This window comes from Aptenodytes forsteri, unplaced genomic scaffold (assembly GCF_000699145.1).
Source record: "Aptenodytes forsteri isolate BGI_AS27 unplaced genomic scaffold, ASM69914v1 Scaffold2, whole genome shotgun sequence".
Lineage (NCBI taxonomy): Eukaryota > Metazoa > Chordata > Aves > Sphenisciformes > Spheniscidae > Aptenodytes > Aptenodytes forsteri.
Window position 1 is genome coordinate 9,893,756 of NW_008795695.1, and position 19,955 is coordinate 9,913,710.

The following is a 19,955-nucleotide window of genomic DNA, read 5'->3' on the forward strand; positions in this document are numbered from 1 at the left end:
AAGCAAAACAAGGAATTCATTCACTCCTTCCCATGGGCAGGCAGGTGTTCAGCCATCTCCAGGAAAGCAGGGCTCCATCACACGTAACAGTTTCTTGGGAAGACAAACGCCATCACTCCAAACATCCCTCCCTGCTTCCTCCTTCTTCCCCCAGCTTTATATGCTGACTATGACATCATATGGTGCGGAACATCCCTTTGGTCATTTGGGGTCAGCTGTCCTGGCTGTGTCCCCTCCCAACTTCTTGTGCACCCCCAGCCTACTCGCTGGTGGGGTGAGAAGCGGAAAAGGCCTTGACTCTGTGTAAGCACTGCTCAGCAGTAACTAAAACACCCCTGTGTCATCAACACTGTTTTCAGCACAAATCCAGAGCATAGCCCCATATGAGCTACTATGAAGAAAATTAACTCTATCCCAGCCAAAACCAGCACACCTACTTTTCATGATTTTTGAATAGTTTGAATCCAATCATTCAATCTGAATATTCAGTTTAGAGGGGATATGATGTTATCAAGCAGTTTGAAGTCCACTCCCCTGTCATATGGAAAGCAAACATGAACCAAATATTTGCAAAAAGGTGAAAACCAGCTGGAACTTTGGGGAACAGAAGAAACAGCTTATAGAAAGGTAGAAAGACCTTTGCTTTTGTTCTCTTCCTTCCCTTGCCCCCAACAGGGCTCCTGTCTCTGATTTCTCAGACATGTTTTTATTCCATCTTCCCCTTTTTCTTCCTAACTGTGTTTTTTTTGACATTTTATCACAGCACAAGTGCTCTTGTCCATCTTCCTCCTCCTGTTCATCTCCAGACTTGCTGACTGTGCTGTTTATAGGCACTGGCGTCTTTCTTTTTCCATGCTGTCCCTCGTCCCGCTCTCACCCTCGGGCAGAAGCACTCTTGTGGGGATGTGAGGAGTTTGCTCTGCAAGCAAATCTCGGAAGGGTGCTCCATCTGCCTCCAGCCTTCATGTAGGAGGCACGTTGTGGCCTTTGAAACACAAACCCGCCATTGCCTTGAATTCTCCCTTCTGCTGGCTTTCTTCTGTGAGGTCTCCTACAGATCAGCTCTCTAGAGTTGCTTCATCAGCATTTCTACAGAGGTATACCTCAATCCCTCCAGAACTTGCTGTGGGAGTTTAGTGGGTCTCTGTCCTTGGACCCCTTCTCTTCTCCCTATCCATTTCTGTCCCATCCCATCCTTTGACAAAAAAATCAGCAGCCATCTGCGTGGAAAATTCTGTAATCTACCTCTCTGCTTCAGTCCTGCCTTGTCTGTCCCTAGGGTCAACTTTGCTAAAGCTCAGATTTATGGCCTAAAAATTTAAATTAAATTTATATTTACATGCAAATTTCTATGTTATAAATGTAAGGGTAAATTGCCAACATTCTTCTCATCCTCCTTGTGTTTCTCTTTTGCATTTGAGAATAACTCTCCATAAATAGTAACACAACAGTTTTATGTATAGCTTCAATTTTCCTCCTTGTAGCTTTTATTTTTTTGTGACAGTTACAAAAACCTTAATACTGGTTAGTCCACAAGTTCACCGATATTGAAGCTTTACCCAACTTAACAGTGATGCTGCATCGTTTCCTTTTCTCTTCATATTTATCTGTGTGTTGCCTCTAGTTTTATAACTGAGACTTGTCTACCTAGGAAGTTAATCTAAATTAGCTAATGGTATAAATTGAAGTGGATTAGTTTGATTGTACTGAATCAGTTTATGGCACTTACTCAAAATTTAAATGGCTTTAATTTAATTCTGTTTATTCCACTCTCCAAATAATGATCAAATAAGGTTGAGTTAGAGTTAATTCTTATGGGCTTTTCAGGAAAAGAAAAATATAAAGAACTTGAGCAGTGAGAATCAGGCATTTGCCTTGGGATGTGGTGCAATGAGCAGCCACAATTTGGTATAGTGAAATGACTGATGAGGCAAGGGACAGGGTAAGGAGTAGAACGCTGAGCTGTCACTGAGAAAACTGAATTCTGGTAAATTAAAATTTGCTTGACTATAAAGCATATTTAAAGAAATATCTGTTGATTTGAAATCTGATTATAGTATGTTACATGATAATCTAGTGTTGTAGCATTTAGAGAAAGTATAAAGGAAAACAGACTTTGATATAATGCGAGAAAGTGCCACACGAAACTGAAAATGCTGAAAAGCAGTTTCAAAATGTCTCAGAGACCCAGACCATTACGCACCAAACCCCACTATTTAAAATTCTGTATTTGCAGTGTATTAGCTGTTTTTCCCACATAAATCAAAGCAGAACTCTGCAACCATATGGGCTGTAGAAAATATCTTCATCCCATTGTCCTATAATCCAACGAAACAGTGTTAAATTTCAAGTATCCTAGTAGCAATAATGAAGGTCTTACTAGGACAGTGCTTGGAAGCTGATCTTTCATAACCAGTTTAGGAGCATAAGACCTATTGAAAAATATCTTACCATTTTAAATATTATGCCTGTTAAGATAATCTTGTAACTTTTCACTTTTTTAAACACTGGAGTTTGTAATGCTGGATAATTGAAAAAGCACCTTTTAGAGGTTCTATTTCATCTACTAGAAGGTTACTTAAATGTTGGAGGGAGAGTGACACTTTTTTTCCTCCCTTTCTTTCTCCCTTGCTTCTTTTCTTTCAGCAAATTATCAATGTTTATGTGAAACAGTATGACCCCCCAGTGGCTAACGATGAAGAACTGCATTTATAGAAGAGAGTGGTCTGGAAGCACAACACGCAAACCTCATCAGTTTTACCACACATAGATTCCTGACAGATAACTTCTGTGACTGAGTATCCTCCATTTTCAGGCTAACGTTGGTGCATATTCCTGTGGTGCCATAAAAGCAGTGCCTGATGTAAGTCTACATGTGTTGCACCAGCTTTGAACTGTCTAGTTCAAGGCCCAGCAAGGTGCCCACGGGAACAGACCCTCGGAGACCTCTGGAGCCGTGCAGCCTGTGTTTAAGCCGTGCGCACTGCTAGAATTTGCGGGCCAGATGAAAGTGAGTTTGCAGGCAAACTGGACGCATTTACTCAGATGGCATTTTGCTAATTTTTCAACAAAATCATTGCCAAATCAACCAAGAGCGAAACGCAACATACTGACGAGGAACGTGGCTTGCCTTTGGCTGAGGTGGGTAGAACGTGAGTCAATGAAAGTGTGCGGACGTGGCCCACCTCCAGACCTGAGGCTGCAACGAGGTCATTGTTCACCCACACCTGCTGCGACAGCCATCATTTCTCAAAACGTGGAGCCTTGTAGGTACACCACCTGCAGGTGAACGCAGGAAAACCAAAGGTGCAAAAAAGGGAGCCTGAACTCTAGACTATGAGCTAAGGAAAGCAGATCTTCGTTGTCAACTCTCGCCTATAGCCGTCCCTTCTGTTAATAGCACGCTGGTATTTCAGTGAATTAAACACAAGCAACTTAAATCAAGACAGTGTCTGAAGCTGTTTATTGTTCCAGAGGAAAGAATTTATTTATTTACTTATTAGTATGCCTTTTTTTAAAGTGGGTAAACAATTTTCCTGGAACGGTAGTTTCATATATGTTTTATTAAAAAAAATTAATTAGCTCTCTAAATACATTATTTTCTTGTGCTTTCTTAATAAATATGCTTTCATCATTACCCATTCATAGGCGTATCAAAATTGTTTCTAGGGAAACACAAAAGCATGCAAAGGTAGGTTAACAGCCAAACTATTACTTTTGCATACCTACCTCATATCTTCTCTTATCTGATAGAATAATGATATAGACATTGCTATGACAGCAAGTAGGTAACTGCACCTTCCACAGAAGTTTTTTGCCAATTCCTCCTTATTTACAGACTAAAATGATTTGTGCATGTGCATGTGCAGTTTTACTAATTTATTCATAAACTTCTATGTAAGTATTTTAGGGTAGATACATTTTCCTAATTTGCTAACCTAATTGTGTTAACATTCAGTTTCTGAGATTCATGCAGAAATGCAGGCAAAATGTATTTGATATTTGAATAAAAAGAAAGGGGACCATGCCTTGAAGTGGTTTAGAAAAATGGTATTTACCTGCATGTTTTGCTTATTAGTGAAAAGCTTCTGAAGGTTACAAACATGTCTCAAAGTGAAGAGGTGTGCAAAAGGTTTCACTTTTAACTGAATAAAATTTCCACCAACACTGTAAAACTGAAGTTCTGATTACATTATTATTTCTTACTCTACTGGGAATGATATAGCAGACTTCAGGCTTTGAAAATTTGGAATTTGTGACTACGGGTAAAGTGGTTTCTAAACTAAAGGAAAAATCTTTATTCATGTTTATCTAAAGTAGTTGCTTTAATTTCTGTTTGTCCATTTGCTGGATTAAATGGAAGAAAAGATGGTAGTAACTGCCTTTCAGGCTCTGACTCTAGCCATTAGTGATACTAAAATGCAACGTTACTTACAGGAAACTTTAAAATACTGTCGCAGACCTTTAAAATACTGTCATTTGGTGGTTCGATCAGCAGTGAAATTACTTACCGTTTTAATACTCAAAATTAACTTTCATAGTTAGTTTTTGTAAAATGACCATACTAAACAATGGAAAAGTGATTTTAGGTGGCTTTGTGTGTCAAGTGGACATTGTTGATCCATACCAGGAAGATTTTTGGGCACATCATTTGGAAGATGTTTGCCTTTGTCCTTACTGCACCCACGTGAGGTTCATTCTGCGCCACATGGAAAACGTCGAGGAAGGCAACGTCGAGGGCTTGTTACCAGCTGGCTGCCTGCAATGCAGGTTGCTGAAAGGCCGGCAAGCTGAGAGGAAAATGTTCCCCGTTTTGAGGGGTCTACCCAGGGCTTCCAAGAAAAGTGTCGATTATTTGCTACTGCTTACTTGAGCTGTCAAGAAAAAACCTTGATAACAAGTTTTAATTTATTATTGCTGAAGGTACTCTAAGGTCACAGCATTCACCATCAGACAGGTGCTTGTTCCTTAGGAAAAGCGGGCTTCTCTTCTCACAGCGTTTATCAAGAGCAACATCCAGAACACAGTTATCAGGATGAAGTGGTAAAAAAACCCCCAAACCAAACAACCCCCCCCCCCAAACAAACAAACCCCAAAGTATACAAGTTAGTGAGATATTCAGAGCATCATTTGGAGAAGTGGAGCAAGCCATTTTTTCCCTTTTTTTCCTTTTTTCCTTTTTCTCCTTTTTTTTTTTTAATTTTTCCTTCTCCCCCCCTTTTTTTCTCCTTTTTCTCTTTTTTTCCCTTTTTTTTGCCTTTTTTGTCCCATAATGGAATTTTTCAGTCATGGGACAGCCACAATGCAGAAAAAAAGCAGTCAGTGCTTCCTCGGTGTTTCGGATGTGACTCGGAGGGGCCGTTGCTGGAACATGCCGGCATTTCCAACCCTGTGCTCGTGTAACCCTTCCCCTTTCTCCTGCTGCTCCCAGGCTGTCAGCTATGGTAATTTTTTAATCATTAATTTCTTAGATGGCTATCCACTTGTTCCAGGTAGCCCAGGATAGAGTATTGCCTTTCAGCCTTTAGAGGCACAGCTCCAGTTTCAGCCAGTGACTAGAGGAAGTCTTTGCATCTCACTGTGATTTTTATGGTAGATCTGCTAAGAATTTTTCAACTTAGCCCCAATTTTTTTTTTCTTTTTTCTGGATAGCTCTTCAGAGATTGCAACAGATTGACTGATAGTTTGTAACCTGATGGGTAGAAACTGCCATGGGGGGAAGGAGACCTGGCTTGAGCTTCTGCAACTCTGTATTATAAGATGATCTAAGATTAAACATTTCTGTCTGAGACAGTTACAGCAGGAAGTTGAACCTACACTTCCCAAATCCCAGGTGGGTCCTTGACATTTTGGTCCAAACCCTTCACAAGTCCATTTTTGTGAAAATGTGCAGAATGTCGTATTGGGAATAGTGTAATTTTAGCTGTAATCAGAGTCATGGCAATGACTGACTCGTATTGTAAGGGTGAGCTTGGTGGCAGATTTCTTCACTGCTAGATATCTCCAGCAGTGCATTTTATTAAAAAAAATATTAATACCTATTCATTTTTCCAGTAGGTAAACTGACATTAATTCAATAGTGTGAGTTTGTTCATTATCCTCAAAGATGAGCAAAAATGGATTTTTCAACCTACTTCAAGAAAGTCTCCAGCTGAACAAAACATTTTGTTCTAATACCAAAATGCTTCATTACTTTATTTTGGAAATGTGAGGGGAAAAAGCTGTGAATGGAGTATTCCCTTCTGATTTGTAAAGTGATGTATATTAATTTTTGTGATTTTTTTTTCTCTGAAGCAGTTCACTATATTGATCTTGTTCTAATTATGAGTACTAATCCACAGATTACACAATAATTAATAATTAAAGACCCAAAATAAATTATTTCTTTACAAAACTAGAATTACTTTTGAAAGGTCATAGTTTTATAGCCATGCAGATTTTTAGCAAATCAATCAGAACGTTGACACAAAGAGAGAACAAACACTCATTAAAAAAGAAAAAGGTAATTGTTATTTGAATTTATGAAAGAAAGCCACATTTTTCTCTGCCATTTTCCAGGAAAATTTCTACGTAGCTTTCTTTTTGTGTTTCTGTTCTGCTGTTTCTTCTCCAGGAAATGAGGCTAAGCAGAAGCCTAACTCCTCTTACGTGTATCAGTTATCACATTAGGTGATCTTGCTGTGATTTTTCTTCAAGTTCATTTTGAATTTGTGCCTCTCAAGGGATAAAAGCTTTCCTACAATCAGTACCATAGGTACTAACTGGCATACAGCTAATTTCTTCCTTGTCGTGTAGATGGTGGCAAAAGACCCTAAAGATGGGGTCTTGAAGAGGCACAACGGTTTTTGTGCATTGAACATTTTCCCCCTTTCTTTTGAATTCAGTAAGTTTAAAAACAATGCTGTCTGTTGTTGGTATTACTTTAATGGATTTCACAGGGAGGGAAAAAGTGCCAAATGGGGTTTAAGTGATGAACTCTCTCCCTTGCCTCTTCTCATTATACAGATTTCATTTTGATGATTTGGCTAGCCAACTTCTTTAAGCAATAGTTTTGGTCATGCTTTACTTTACTGTATTTATCAATAGTAATTTTGTGCATGTCAAAGAAATGATACTTGTGTATAAAAAATAAAAGATGGCCAGTAGCATGGCTTAGCTTTGAACTCTTGATTCCAGTGGACCCGCCCCTTGGCCAAGACTTTTATTTGGTTTCATCTGTAGACTTTGCACTTATTTGTATTCCTTCCTTTCCCTTTCCAGGGATCTTTTGTATTTGCTATGAACCATTTTACCTTTTGATTAGAAAGTGCGTTATCTTGTTTTCCCGTGTTTTAAGCATTGAGCTTATTAGAAATGAGGATTGCTGGTTTCTCTGCTAAGTGATGGCTTCCATTTTTTCCTGCAGAAGCTACAGCACAAGTGCAAGCTGTGCAGCTTCGTCTTGTCCCACTGCCATGCATTAAGCTGATTTCAATAAAATGCCTTTAAGAGAGTCAAGTAATTCTCTGCTCTTGTTTGGTAGTGTCTTTAGCACATTTGACAGTGCCTTTAGTGATCCCTACGGTGCCTAAAAATGTGTGCCTAAAACCTACTATAACATGTGTGGGTTCTTTAGGAGGTTGGCATGTATTTGATGCGGATGGCATTTCAATGAGGTGGAGACCTCTCCTGACTCCATCGTCTCTCAGGGAGCCTAAAAGCAGGAACAAAAGGCAGCACCAAGTTCTTATGTCGTCATCTGAGCAGATGGTCTCTCTTCACAGAAATGCCTCCTAATTCCTAGTGATCTTGGTAAGAGCTGTTCAGCATTTCTGAAAATCACAAGCAGAGATTTAGGAGGTTAGCTCTAGCACCCCATCCATCTAAACCAAAAATGTTGCCATGAAAAGGAAATAACTTCTACCACCTAATGAACAAGATTCATTATAATGACTTCAAAGTGTAATAGTTTGCATTCCCCGACCCCCAATCTTACTGATATTTTCAGATTAGAGATTTCTCATTAAGATGTCATAATCTTTTTTAGAAAAGGTCTTTTTTACTTTGAGTTTAACTTGATTCAAGTTACATTCTTGGGACAGTTTCTTGGGCATTTAAAGAGCTCTGCTAATGGTGCTATGCTCCAGCTCCATTTCCTCAGCTCAGCAGAAGGCTGCGTACGACATGCTGCGCACGTGAAGTGGATCGAACACTGTACGTTGCATCGCCATCCTTTCTGAACTAGAATGGTGCCATCTCAAGCACCACGTCACACATCATTTAGTATGGATATTTCAGTGAGGAATTTGGGTCCTCCTGGTCACGATGATGGGGGAGCGGCCAGGGAGGGTGGCTGCGAGGATTCGTGCTTGTGTGCCAGGCATCCTCCTTTTCTGAGCTGGAAGAAGTCCAGAGGACTCCAGTACAACAGACTGTGAAAAGCATGTGGAGGAAAGTGTGGTGGGGTAACAGTTCTCCACCAGTTCTTCCAGTTTAAACCTTCCAGAGAAGTTAATGCAAGTGACTGCCTATAATCATTTGAGGGAAAACAGCTCTATGGCTTGGAAGAGTGGCTGATGCAGACTTCAAAACAAGTTGGTAGCAGGATGGTGCCCGTAGCTTCCAGAGGATTGCCCATGAGCTGCAGCTGCGAATTTGGAGCTGCGGCCTTTAATGAAAAAAAACCCAGAAAAAAAGTAGGGAGGGGTGTCCCCAGTCCTGCCCTCTGAGGAAAAATCCTCAAAGCAGCTGGTATTATCTGAAACTCTTAAGTTTTTTTCTGTGTGGATGACACACAAGTTAGGGAGGATGAAGGAAGAACTGTGGTTTATACTTGTGAGTTTGCTTAGAATAGAAAACAGGTTTCACACTTGAGATGAAATAGCAAGATATTCGGGTCTCTTTAGAATGCTCTCTTTGGATATGATGCCTGTGTGCTATCTGTGTGAAACTGTATTAAAGCATTGGTATACAGACAATAAATGGGAGAATGGCAAGTGGTAAAATAAGTACGCCATTACACTGAAGTTGCCACTAGATTATAATTTCTGGAAATCCAGAGGATCTGAAAAAATGGAAATCGGTAGAAGTAAGCTTGAACTAAATGCATAAAATGAAGCGTGCCCTGGAATGTCTAATACCACCCCTCCCCTCCAAAAAGTCAAATCCTAGAAGTTTAAAATTCACTTAGGAAGCATAAAAGAGCATCGTTTAATATGAATAATAAATAACAGCTTTCAGGTCTTGTCTTTAAGAATTATTTACAGCACAAAGCCCAAATTTATGCTTGCTTTCCAAGTGTGTTTCCAAACAGCATGTTTACGAGCTGAAGGAACAAGAGTGGAAGAGAAGCCAACTTCTGTTCTTGTTTTATTAGGTCTGATTTGTAGCCTAAAAAGTGTCTGAGTGAGGTAACGTGGCTGTTAAGGAGGCTGATATTCTGATAAGAAAGATATTTTGATGGACAGAAAGTACCATAATAGTAAAAAGTTTATGTTTCACAGTCAGAAGCTCTGGTGGTAGCTGTTAAAAAATGTCCTGCCCAAGGTGCCCGACCCTCGCATTGCCATATAGACAAATTACGTTTTCAGTGTTGAGCCTCTAATTCACATCCACATTAAATAACTGGAGGAAGTGGTATAAATTCACCACTTGCTTAAATTCAAACCTACAAAAGACAGGAGTCCCAGATACCCCTTCCTCCTGCCAGCCAGGGTTTCTGGGCGTATGTGCATCCTCTCAGGGCTGCGTGCCGCTGTACCCGTCTGACAGCGAAGCTGGTGTGAGATAAAAAGACTTGGCTTCCCTCCACCTCCACCTCCTGGTGAGGCTGGTCTGGTGGGTGGTCTTCAGAGCACATCAAAGCCCGGCCTTGCGGGATTTGCCCTCCTAGGAGACGGGGTAGCTGGTTGCGTTCAGAAACATAGGCAAAGGCTGTGGTGCTGCACCTCTGCAGATAGCAGCTGACTTGCTGGCCGTGCTGGCTCAGAGGGTGAGAAACCTCAGCACCGTGCCTTCCCCAGCCTGAGGTCTGCCATTTAGCCAGAGAGCACCCTGATTGATAGGATGGAGGCTGTTATGGACCCAGGGAATGAGGAATTTTCCATTCTTCCGTTAAAAACACAGGGATTTAAAGTTTCTTTGGGCTAGCGGGAGAATTCAAGAGCCAGTCAGCCCTTGGCATAGGGGCTGGGGCTCTGCCGTTGCTGTTATGGAAGGGTTAGTTTCTTGGGAGAAGTGGGATGCGGCTTTGAACCTCCTGGGCTGAAGAGAGCACTGAATCCAGGTCTTCCCTCTCCTAAGTAGCCCAATACCGTGCAGCTGAGTGAAATGGGAACTTCTGCCCTGTGGCTGAAATGAGAAGAGAGATTTCTTCCCTGGTTTTGAAAGGCCTGAGTTTCCTCTTTAACTCCAGCAGAGGAACATGGGCAACCCCAGATCTGGGCACCTCCGTGCACCAGGGTTAATTCCAGAGCCTGTCTTGAAGTTAACTTCAAACCATCCGTCAAGCGTTTTCCTCTTGCATTTGCCAGCACCTTGTCCCACCTGGTTTGGCAGCTGCCTGCTGGGGACCCTTCTCTGGCACCCCACCTCCTTCCTCCACCTTGCAAGGGATGCGCAGAGCTCTGACTCAGGGCTGTGCAATCCTCTCTACCTGCACGCTTGCAGCAAGGCCCTTCGTAGAAGCAGACGTTCAACTTTGATCGCAGAAGTTAAATTTGTTGGGATGGCTCATACCAGTGCCAATGACTATGGTTTTGTAGGGGAGAGATCTAGATCATAACAGCTGCATACTGCTAAGAGAATATTTGCTTTTTTTGATGCCTATTTTGAAATAATTTCTGAAACTTTTTTTAATGCTGGTAAGATGGTATTTATTGTTAAATAATAAGCCAGAGCTTCAAGTATTTGCTGAAGGTCAAATTCTCGCCCGGTATAAATTTTTGTTGCTCCATTAAAAGCAATGTCTGTGTCTATTACCAACACCTGAAAGATCTGGTTTGGAAACTTGGGTGGGGGAGAAACAATTAGTGCGTTATTAAAAAAAAAAAAGAAAAAAAAGTGAGAAGGAGCCAGTACAAGTCTGTACAAAGCACCTCTGCGGCATTTCTGTTCATTGGAAGAAGGAATTGAGAGCTGCAGTAGATTACCGAGAGCTCACGTTTATCTCCGTAAATTCTTTTGCTCCTGGAAATCACAAGATACTCTGAGAAAGAGACGTCAAAATGTATTAGTGAAGTATATAGAGATGTAATGGGTCTTGATTAATTATGTAGTCAATTATATTAAACTGTTGCATTATTCATGTTCCTTAAATGCGATTTGTCAAAAATATTCCCATAGGGCACTGATATTTCACAGTATATTGTAGGATTAGGAGATGAAGTTCGCAGGTTAAGTTATTTACTGTTAATGAAAACACCACTCAGTATATACGGATTGAAAATCCATTGTTAATTAACAGCATTCAATTCTTAATTGTCTTTTTACCAGTTCAGTTGAAATCAGTGACACAAAATACATTGTTAAACTGCTTAATCAATCATTGTAGAAAAATAGAGGTGTTTGATAGGGACATTCTAGTACAAAGTTTATGTGAAGCTTCCCTGTTGAAAGCTTTGGAGGCTTCTATTTTTTTTTTAAGCTTATGTTACAAAAATGAGATTTCATAAACTTTACAGTCCATACTACATTAATACCAAAGACAATAAAATACAGGGGGAGAGAGAGAAAGAGGTGAACACACACACCTTAAGCTTTAGGTGCCCCATTCACAAAAATATAGCTTACACATGCGCATGCCCCAGTGGCGGAAAGTCTATTTTTTTTGTGCTAAAGGACACAAAAAAGGTTTAATTAGGGCCCTGAGCTGCTGTTCTAATTAACGCAAACTTTTGTTAAACTGCAGCAATGAATTGTAGACTGGCCTAGTAAATTACAAGAGCAAAAAGCAGGTTTATCCTCAGAGGAATGGTTTGCTTTCAGCTCGTGCACCTTTCACTAGGACTGACACACACGGGTGGCTCGTTGCTACCGATGCCGCGCTGCCCCTGGCTCTGCTGCTATAAGGCTTCTGTCTTCCAGTGGAGCTGTGGAGCCACCCTTCCTTAAAAACCCTTAGTACCTCTCACGGGTGACCTTACGGGTGGGTTGTGATGGATGAACTGGAGCACTCGGCAGCTGCTGATGCTGGGGCAGAAGAATGAGCTTTGAAAGGTCTATAGCAAAACAAGTATTGTTTCACAAAAGTTAAGTGTAAATAACCTTTACTGAGTTGGCAGAATCGGCCATCCCGGGTGGAGGGAACAAAAATCCATATTCTGCACCGTTCCTTACATCATGCTGCTTTGTGAAAGCCTTCTAGGGAAAACCTTCAGAGCTGAAACAAAAAGCTCTTTCCATCCAGCCTCATCTGCCAGTCCCTGCTGTGCAAGCCTTTCCTCACACCCTACTCTGCCCACCTCAGCATGAAGCACAGCTAGAGGACCTGCAGAAACCCCACTGATTAGCCACACACTGTGAAAATTAGCAAGGGACAGTTGTCTCAGCAAAAAAATCGAAAATAGGTGTGAAATTAATGTGAAAGCTATATCACAGTGCAAAATTTCCACCTGCCCACTAAGTTTCTCCTGAGGTTATTTTTTTTCTCTTCTATTTTAATGTAAATGTTTCTGTACAAAAATGCTTCAGATGCTTTTAAGTGTATTCTTCCTTTCTGGAGTAGGCAGGTATAAAAAACAAAATTAAGGCTGCAGCTTCTTCTCCTTTGCTGACAGAAATGCTGTTCTTGATGGGCCTGGGCGAAAGCCCACCGAAAGCAATGCAATCTCTTTTCAACAAGTAGTATTTTATGCAAGCTGGGCCTGACTGAGCGGTCCTTAGCATGGGGCAACGCCGCACCATGTGAGCAGCCCCTTACGGAGCATGTCCACGAAGCTGTGACCGTACACATCAGCTCCCCTACTCGTGTGAGTGTTGCCGTGTAAGCTATGCAAATTATCACTGCCCCGTTAATTTTAAAGTTGTCAAGTCGGAATGTACAGGATTTACACTGATTTACAACAACCAAGGAGCTAACCTAAGGTGAAGAAAGTTGTTAGGGAACCACTCTCCTGAGGACGGGTTGCAGGAACCATGTGTTTAGCTGAGAAACCCTGTTGAAGCATATGCCCAGGGATGTTGCACCACCCGTGACTCTGCAGGACCGGCCAAGCACCGGTGCTGTCAACAAATGAATTTCATTGATTATGGCTTCAGATGAAATTCAGCTGTTTCTTTCCCAGCTGTGTCGCTAAAATCTACTCGCTAAGGTGCAACATCTGGTTTTCAATGGCTTGTGCTGTTTGTGTAGCAAACTACTCTGCTGAAATCCCATGGTTTGGGTGGGGAGAAGGGAGAAGTTTCCCTAGATATTGCACATAAAAGGTAATACCTCCACAGGAAACATGCTCGCTATATTAAGAGTATACAGGAAATTCTGGTTTGCCATGAGTTTGCCACAGCCTAAATTTTAGGTTGAACTGCCAAAAAAACCCCCGGAAACGGTTTGCCCTATTTGTAAACATTTTCAGAGTATATCAGTAATTATGTTACAATTTCTCTACCCTGCCCTCTCCCAGACTTATGGCTTTTTAGAGTCAGTAAAATGATCTGTTTGGCAAACAGTGAGGTACTCTAAATAGCTGCCAGTCTGGTACTCTGAAGAAAATGTCATGCACTAGAAGAGCCATAGATATAGGGGAAAAAATCAATATTACAATCCAAATATTAGAAGAGAAATGCCTACTTGATGGGTAGTTAGTTTTTGCATCCCAATATTTCTAGAACTCTGTTTCTAAACCTACATTAATTATACATTTATGTACATTATTTAGAAGTTCTTTACTACAGTACTTTTGTACATGCGGTGTTTATTACTAAATGTAAAGAGAAAGTAATTACATAAGGCATATGTACAGTATCGTGTTGGATTGTAGATCCCTCTGCTCACCTTCGCCTTAAAGCTGCAAGGCCCATTTCATAGAGGCTTGTCACTCAGCATGTGAAACTGTTCTGAAATACATAAAAACTGGAGCCAAGGCTCATTACGTAGATGAGCATTAGTCTTTCCTTTTAAATCCCTTGTATATATTCACATTGCTTTTGTTTTTTTTTGTTGTTGATGTGAATAAACCCGGAGGTCTGAACTCAGAGAGGTGCCGAGGAAGCCAGCAGTCATTACCAGGGTGGAGACTGAGATTTCATCAATAATGGGTATTGCAGCTTTAACCCACCCCTTTGCTTAGTCTGTGAACCTCTTAGTTTAAATTGGGCAGGTAGATATTTCACATCTTAAGTATTTATTTTCCCGGAATTAAGAATAACAAGGAAGAAAAAAAAAAAGTCGTGTCAGAGAAAGAAAAGGGGAGCAAAGAGGGAGAAGAAAAAGGAGGTGGTGTGGCCCTTACGCCTCCAGTGGTTCTACACTTTGGACTCATTCTCCAAGTTGGCCACATCACCGTTTCTTTCATTTTGGTCTTCTTGATTCTTTTCTTCCTCTTCAGTTTCCAGCTCAGCATGCTGGTCCAGCTTGCTGGAAACAGACCACGTCAGGGGCAGTTCTGCTCGGCTGGCCATCTCTGCCAGCTCTTTGGCACTGTAAACTGGTGTGTTGGTCTCATACGTTTCATGAAAACTGTTGTAGTCAACTTCATAAAATCCGTCCTCCAGAGTGAGGACAGGGGTGAAACGGTAACCCCACAGGATCTCACTCGTAATGTATGAACTTCGAGCTTGGCAGGTCATTCCTGTAACAGAGAAGGAAGAAGTGCTGTAATAAGGACCCACTGCTTTCCCAAATCCTTAATTATTTATTCATATAGGTAGAGAATTGTTTGTAAAAAGACATATGCCAGAAAAGAAATAGGTTTGACTTCATATGAGGTTGAGCTTAGAAAGCAATTTTACAATGTGTAACCTGTTTGATGCCCTTTCCTTCTGCGCATGTATATAATAACAAGTGGCGAGTCTGTGAACAAAGATTAACATTTCTTTATTAAATGCAGTTCTTCTTCCTGTATTTCATCAACGAGTAACTCACCCGCTGACGAGTCTCAGAGGGCTTATTGAGAGCGTACGTGACTTGCATTGTGCCATCCTTTGGTTCTCTGGCATGTAACGAACCCATGCTGCCACGTCCAGCAGTTGCCCAGGCTAACTGAGGAACTTATGCAAAAGCTTTCCTCTGCTGGAGATAACCCCTGAGCCTGTGATTCATGGGTTGGCTTGGTTCCCCTAAAGGTTGGAGCTGCATTTTAGTTACACTGCTTTGAGGTTTGGGCTGGTGGCCAATGCACAAACATCAGCAAAACTCCTGAAGGACATTGTGATAGTGTGTGGTGTTGCATTCAGATAACGGGGACTGACTTCTTTGTTGCCTTCCCTTCACCACTCTGCTGAACCTCACTCTGGGACCTGCTATAGGGCAAAAAAATCTGTAAGATACTATATTTTGTTAAGAGGCATGGAGAGAGGTGGCTGTTCCAAGCTCAAAGTGTAGTCCAGAGTGTCCTGTGGGTGAAGAAACACCTGGCCATGGCAAAAATGACAAAATGACAAAATGACAAAATGACCTGTGACTTGTAGAACCTGCCCCATCTCAGACAGACAACTCAGGGAAACACTGCAATAAAATATTAATGCTCAGTAGTGGAAGGGGAAACCCAGCTGACCAGGAAAAGGGTCTGGAGAAGCGAATTTAAGAGGCAAAAACATGCTGCCGACAAAATTGGAGTACACGGAGAGAATGTGTTTGTTTTCCTTTAATTATTTGCACATTGTTAACTATGTATTACTAAGCAAACGTCAGCTAAACAGTGTATGTCAAATACTTAGTAAGTAATGACACATAACCCCTGGACAAGCCTGCCACACATCAGTTACTTAGAAGGTGATCATAAGCAATTAAAATTGTTTAATTTGGGGGGCACAAATGGCAGTCTGTAGAAATGCACATCATTTCTCTGCACTGCTGGCATCATATAAGGTCACATGGAGAGTCTCAGGAAGAGCAAACATTGGTAGTTTAATGTCTCTGATCTTTTTCAGGGCTGTGCAAACTGCTCTAGATAATTCTGCCCTCATTCTCTTGAGCCTCCTCTCCAAGCTCAGGTAACTTGCTTCTGATGGGTGAAAACTGCTGTTTCTTGGTACTCTATTTTTTTCACTGATAACATTATGTTTAGAAAGACATTTACCAGCAGTTATCGCACTGTGGTACTTCAGTGCTTCTCCATCGTCTCCCTCCGCTTACTGCAGTGCCTCAGACCCTGCGGAGGGGTGACTGTCAGGGAAAGGTTTAGCATGAAAACTGCTGCACAGTACCTACCTGCTACAGCCAGGCAGAAACGGGACCATACTTCTACTGTGCCTACTGATCTTAATTTCTCTTTCCTTTTGCCTGACAGAAATACTCAAGCTTTTGTTTTTCTCGGTTTTGCAGGACAAGCCATGTTTGCATTTCAATGCCCAAGTAATGCACAAATGGAAATATAAAGATCTTACCATTTCACAGGTGGGAAGGTCTGAAGGACACGAAACCATACGACAAAATCATTTCTTGTGAGATTTCCTGTGCGATTTTTAGTCTAAAGGAGATCTTCTTTCCCACAAAATGACAGAGGGAGAGGAACTTGGCAGCTCACAGAGCACTATACCTGGGAGAAATGCACTAGTTGTGCAGCAGCTTCCCCAAAGGGTCATTTGTTTTTTGCAGTGCTTTTCTGGGCAGACCCAGAAGTGTGGGTGCAGTATTTGACAGGATCTCCCTGGCCCCGGAGGGAGGCATCAGCAGGCTGCGGACAGAGAGGGCCAGCAGCAACCAGTGCTGTCGTGCTGTCTTCCCTGCTGTCTCAGGCACCCCTCTGGGCTGGTGTCCTACCAGGTCCTTTCTTGGTGGCACGCCGAGACCAGTGACCCCTGGACGGGTTTCCCCAAAGGAGTGTGCCGTTCCTAAGGCTCATGTGTTTCTAATGCCTTTCTCTGCTGCTGAAATTTAGCTTTGAAGTGAGTGGGAAATTTGGAGTTTTCATTACAAGGGCAATGAGATTAAATAAAAAAAAATATTGAAGTCCCTTTGAAACAGTATTACCTTCCTGTGCTCAGACCAAGTACTCAGTGATCCTGCTGCTTTGGTTGGAAAAATTCATTTGACTGGTGGGAAAGAGGGGGGCAATTTTCTGCAGAAGTCAAGAAGATTAATTGAATTACGTTAAAGTTACAGCTCATTAAAAACAAACCCTCATCTGAAATTTTGACCTGTCTCAGTTTTTAATTTAGTCTCCCATTCAACAATGATTTAATACTGTTTCTTTTCCACAGCTAGACAAAATACTTTCAGAGCTAGCATGAAAGAGTTAGGATTTTTCAAGCAAGTAAGTTGAAATCAAGAAAAAGACTTTATCTAGTGAGGGACGTGTGTATGAGAGAGACCTTAGTATGCTCTCTAAAGGTTTGAGAAAGCTAATACAGAAAAAAATTTGTAAGTGGATCACAGGGATTCCGGATTAAAATGTGCCACAGTTGTGGAGACCCTTGAAGTGATTGCCAGCGTGCCTGCATGGCTGTGGAAGCAGAACAGAGAGATTTCTGCAGTTCTCAATGGTGTGGCTTCACCAGCTTCTGCCTGTGCCGGCTCAGAGGTCCTTCAACTCCACAGTCAGCAGAGCTTCTGGACTGTCTTTTCTGCATTTAAGCCCTTATATTATGGTCTAATTTACGTTTCATTATACTCCATGGTTTTAATTGTCCTGTAAAAGGAAATATGACTTGTATTATTTGCTGTAAGTTCTGAACATGCTCTTGGTTGACAGGGGAGGCTGCATCTCGAGTGACGGCGTTTTAGGCTTTAGATTTCCAAGTATTGCGTGATTTATTCCATAATGGTGTGGTTTACATGTAGCCATAGATCTGTTGCACAATGGCTTTAAAAATGATTGTGGTTTGACATTTTGACTAGTGTCTCATTTTAATTGGATCCCTTCAGGGTAGATGAGAGCTGCGGAGCCTTTGGAGCTACTTAGCCCAGCATTAATTGGACTTTTTCAAAATAAGCTGGGAAATTAAGAAACCCAAATAATTCATTCTGAATTAATTAACACTAGAAACGGAAGGAACGGTCTATTCGAGAAGGAGCGTCGTACCTCAACGAAAACCTCGAGGCTGGACTCTCAGGCCCTGCTGTGATGGGCATCGAGTGAAGCCAGGGCAGCGGGTGGTGACGGAGGAGCATTCCCGCTGGGCTGGGCAGCTGCTTGCCCCTGCACGTCCCGGCCTGGTGGCTCCGCAGCTCCCCGCACCATCTGTCCCTGCTGCCTGGCACGGGGGGACGGCAGCGGCAGGATTAGGTTGCTCTGCAGTGGGCTTGCGCTTGCACCTGTTCACCTCGCTGCATACTGTATTTTAAATACACCGTGAGCTGATGAGACCTCTGATGGTTGCTTTTAACTGCTGTCTCACTCCTTTAAACTCGAAGCATTTTTAATGAGCGGTAATGAGCCTTTGTATATGTTGCAGCTTTCTGTTAGGTCTTAATGACAGTGTTTCGGTCTGTTTGTTTTATGTTTGCACAGGCTAGGGAATCACGACTGAGTGTTGCGCAAATACTTGCCGGGCAAGTTACCTAAGGAGTAAAATTAATTGCCATCATACTTCATTGTGGGTTTTTTTATTATGTTTAATGTTCAATTAGAGCTTTATAGGCTGTAACCAGCATCGTAAGAGTTGCCACTTCTCTGTGGCGCACGCCAGGGTGGATACTGTTCGTATCGCTCCCCCATCCCCATTCCTGGGTCAGAACTATGCAGGCAGAGTTGAAAGCTGAATTTTGGTCCTTGTTATATTGGAGGAGGCAAAATAAATTATGTGGATTAGGTAGAGACTTTTTTTTTTTTGAGGCAGCCAACCTTACATGGCAACATTTTTATTGTTTTGCTTTCAAATGGGAACAAAAAAGGTCCTGCTGACAGTGCTGGGATTAGCTCCATGTATCTGAAATCAGCAATTAGATACTACTTTGGATAGTCCTGTTACCATACAACCGGTGTAATTAAAACTTTAATTTATCTTCTAAATGCTTATTATTCCTGTTCAACAGGCAAGGAGCTGAGCTGCACAGAAATTTGAGCAATGTTGCAGTGTGAAAGTGGCTTGTGAGCAGGAGCCAGCCTGCTAAGCCACTTTCTGTCTGCATTGATTTTGACACACAGCTGGGCTCCTGCTGCAAGGTACCTGTGCTGGGGTGGGGATGCTGGATATCTGCCCATGGGTTAGGCTGTAGAGGACTTGGTCACATCCGTGACATTATGTCCTGTTTGCTTCAACAGGAAGTTGGGACCATGCTCCGGCTCCTGGTATGTGTGGGCTGTTCCTCTCCAGAGCACAGGCTGAGATGGCTCCCTCTGCCTGACTGGGAGCGTGGACACTGTTTCAGTGTACCCCATCAGCAATTTTTCTTGCAGCTAGAATGAAAGGTTTTATCAAGCTTAATATTTGCACCATGCAGTCTATGAAAATGACAGAATAATTCCCTTAAGCTGTTGCCTATATGAGGGTAAGGTTACAACCCCACCTTTGACTGATTAGAATTAATAACAAAGTTGATGCCACCTCCAGATTCATTACTCTCAGAAAGTCACCCTGTACAGTTATTTTGAGGTTATGGTTTGTTCATCCTGTCTACTGCTGTTTAGGCTTATGCTTTGCACTGCCTTACAGTGCTACAAGGGTTTGGTGTGGTGACCTAGAGTGACTTGATGCATTTCTTCACAGCGCACTTAATTTAGGATTTCACAGAATCATAGAATCATAGAATAGTTTGGGTTGGAAGGGACCTCTAAAGGTCATCTAGTCCAACCCCCCTGCCGTGGGCAGGGACATCTTCAACTAGATCAGGTTGCTCAGAGCCCCGTCCAACCTGACCTGGAATGTTTCCAGGGATG

General features: G+C 42.0%; 1 protein-coding gene and 1 long non-coding RNA gene across 3 annotated transcripts in view; one reads left to right on the top strand and one right to left on the bottom strand.

Annotated features, from left to right (window-relative positions):
* The window catches only part of LOC109279558, a 14,624-nt gene extending 11,864 nt beyond the window's left edge, over window positions 1-2,760 (top strand). Inside the window, exon 3 of the long non-coding RNA XR_002086235.1 lies at window positions 2,647-2,760. This is a non-coding gene — a long non-coding RNA (uncharacterized LOC109279558). The remainder of the gene's footprint in view (window positions 1-2,646) is intronic.
* An 11,679-nt stretch (window positions 2,761-14,439) lies between these two features.
* The window catches only part of KCNJ6 (potassium voltage-gated channel subfamily J member 6), a 51,755-nt gene continuing 46,239 nt past the window's right edge, over window positions 14,440-19,955 (bottom strand). For both annotated transcript variants that reach the window (XM_009282988.1, XM_009282987.1), the window contains one exon: window positions 14,440-14,765. In XM_009282988.1, coding sequence (XP_009281263.1) covers window positions 14,440-14,765 — 326 coding nt within the window. The remainder of the gene's footprint in view (window positions 14,766-19,955) is intronic.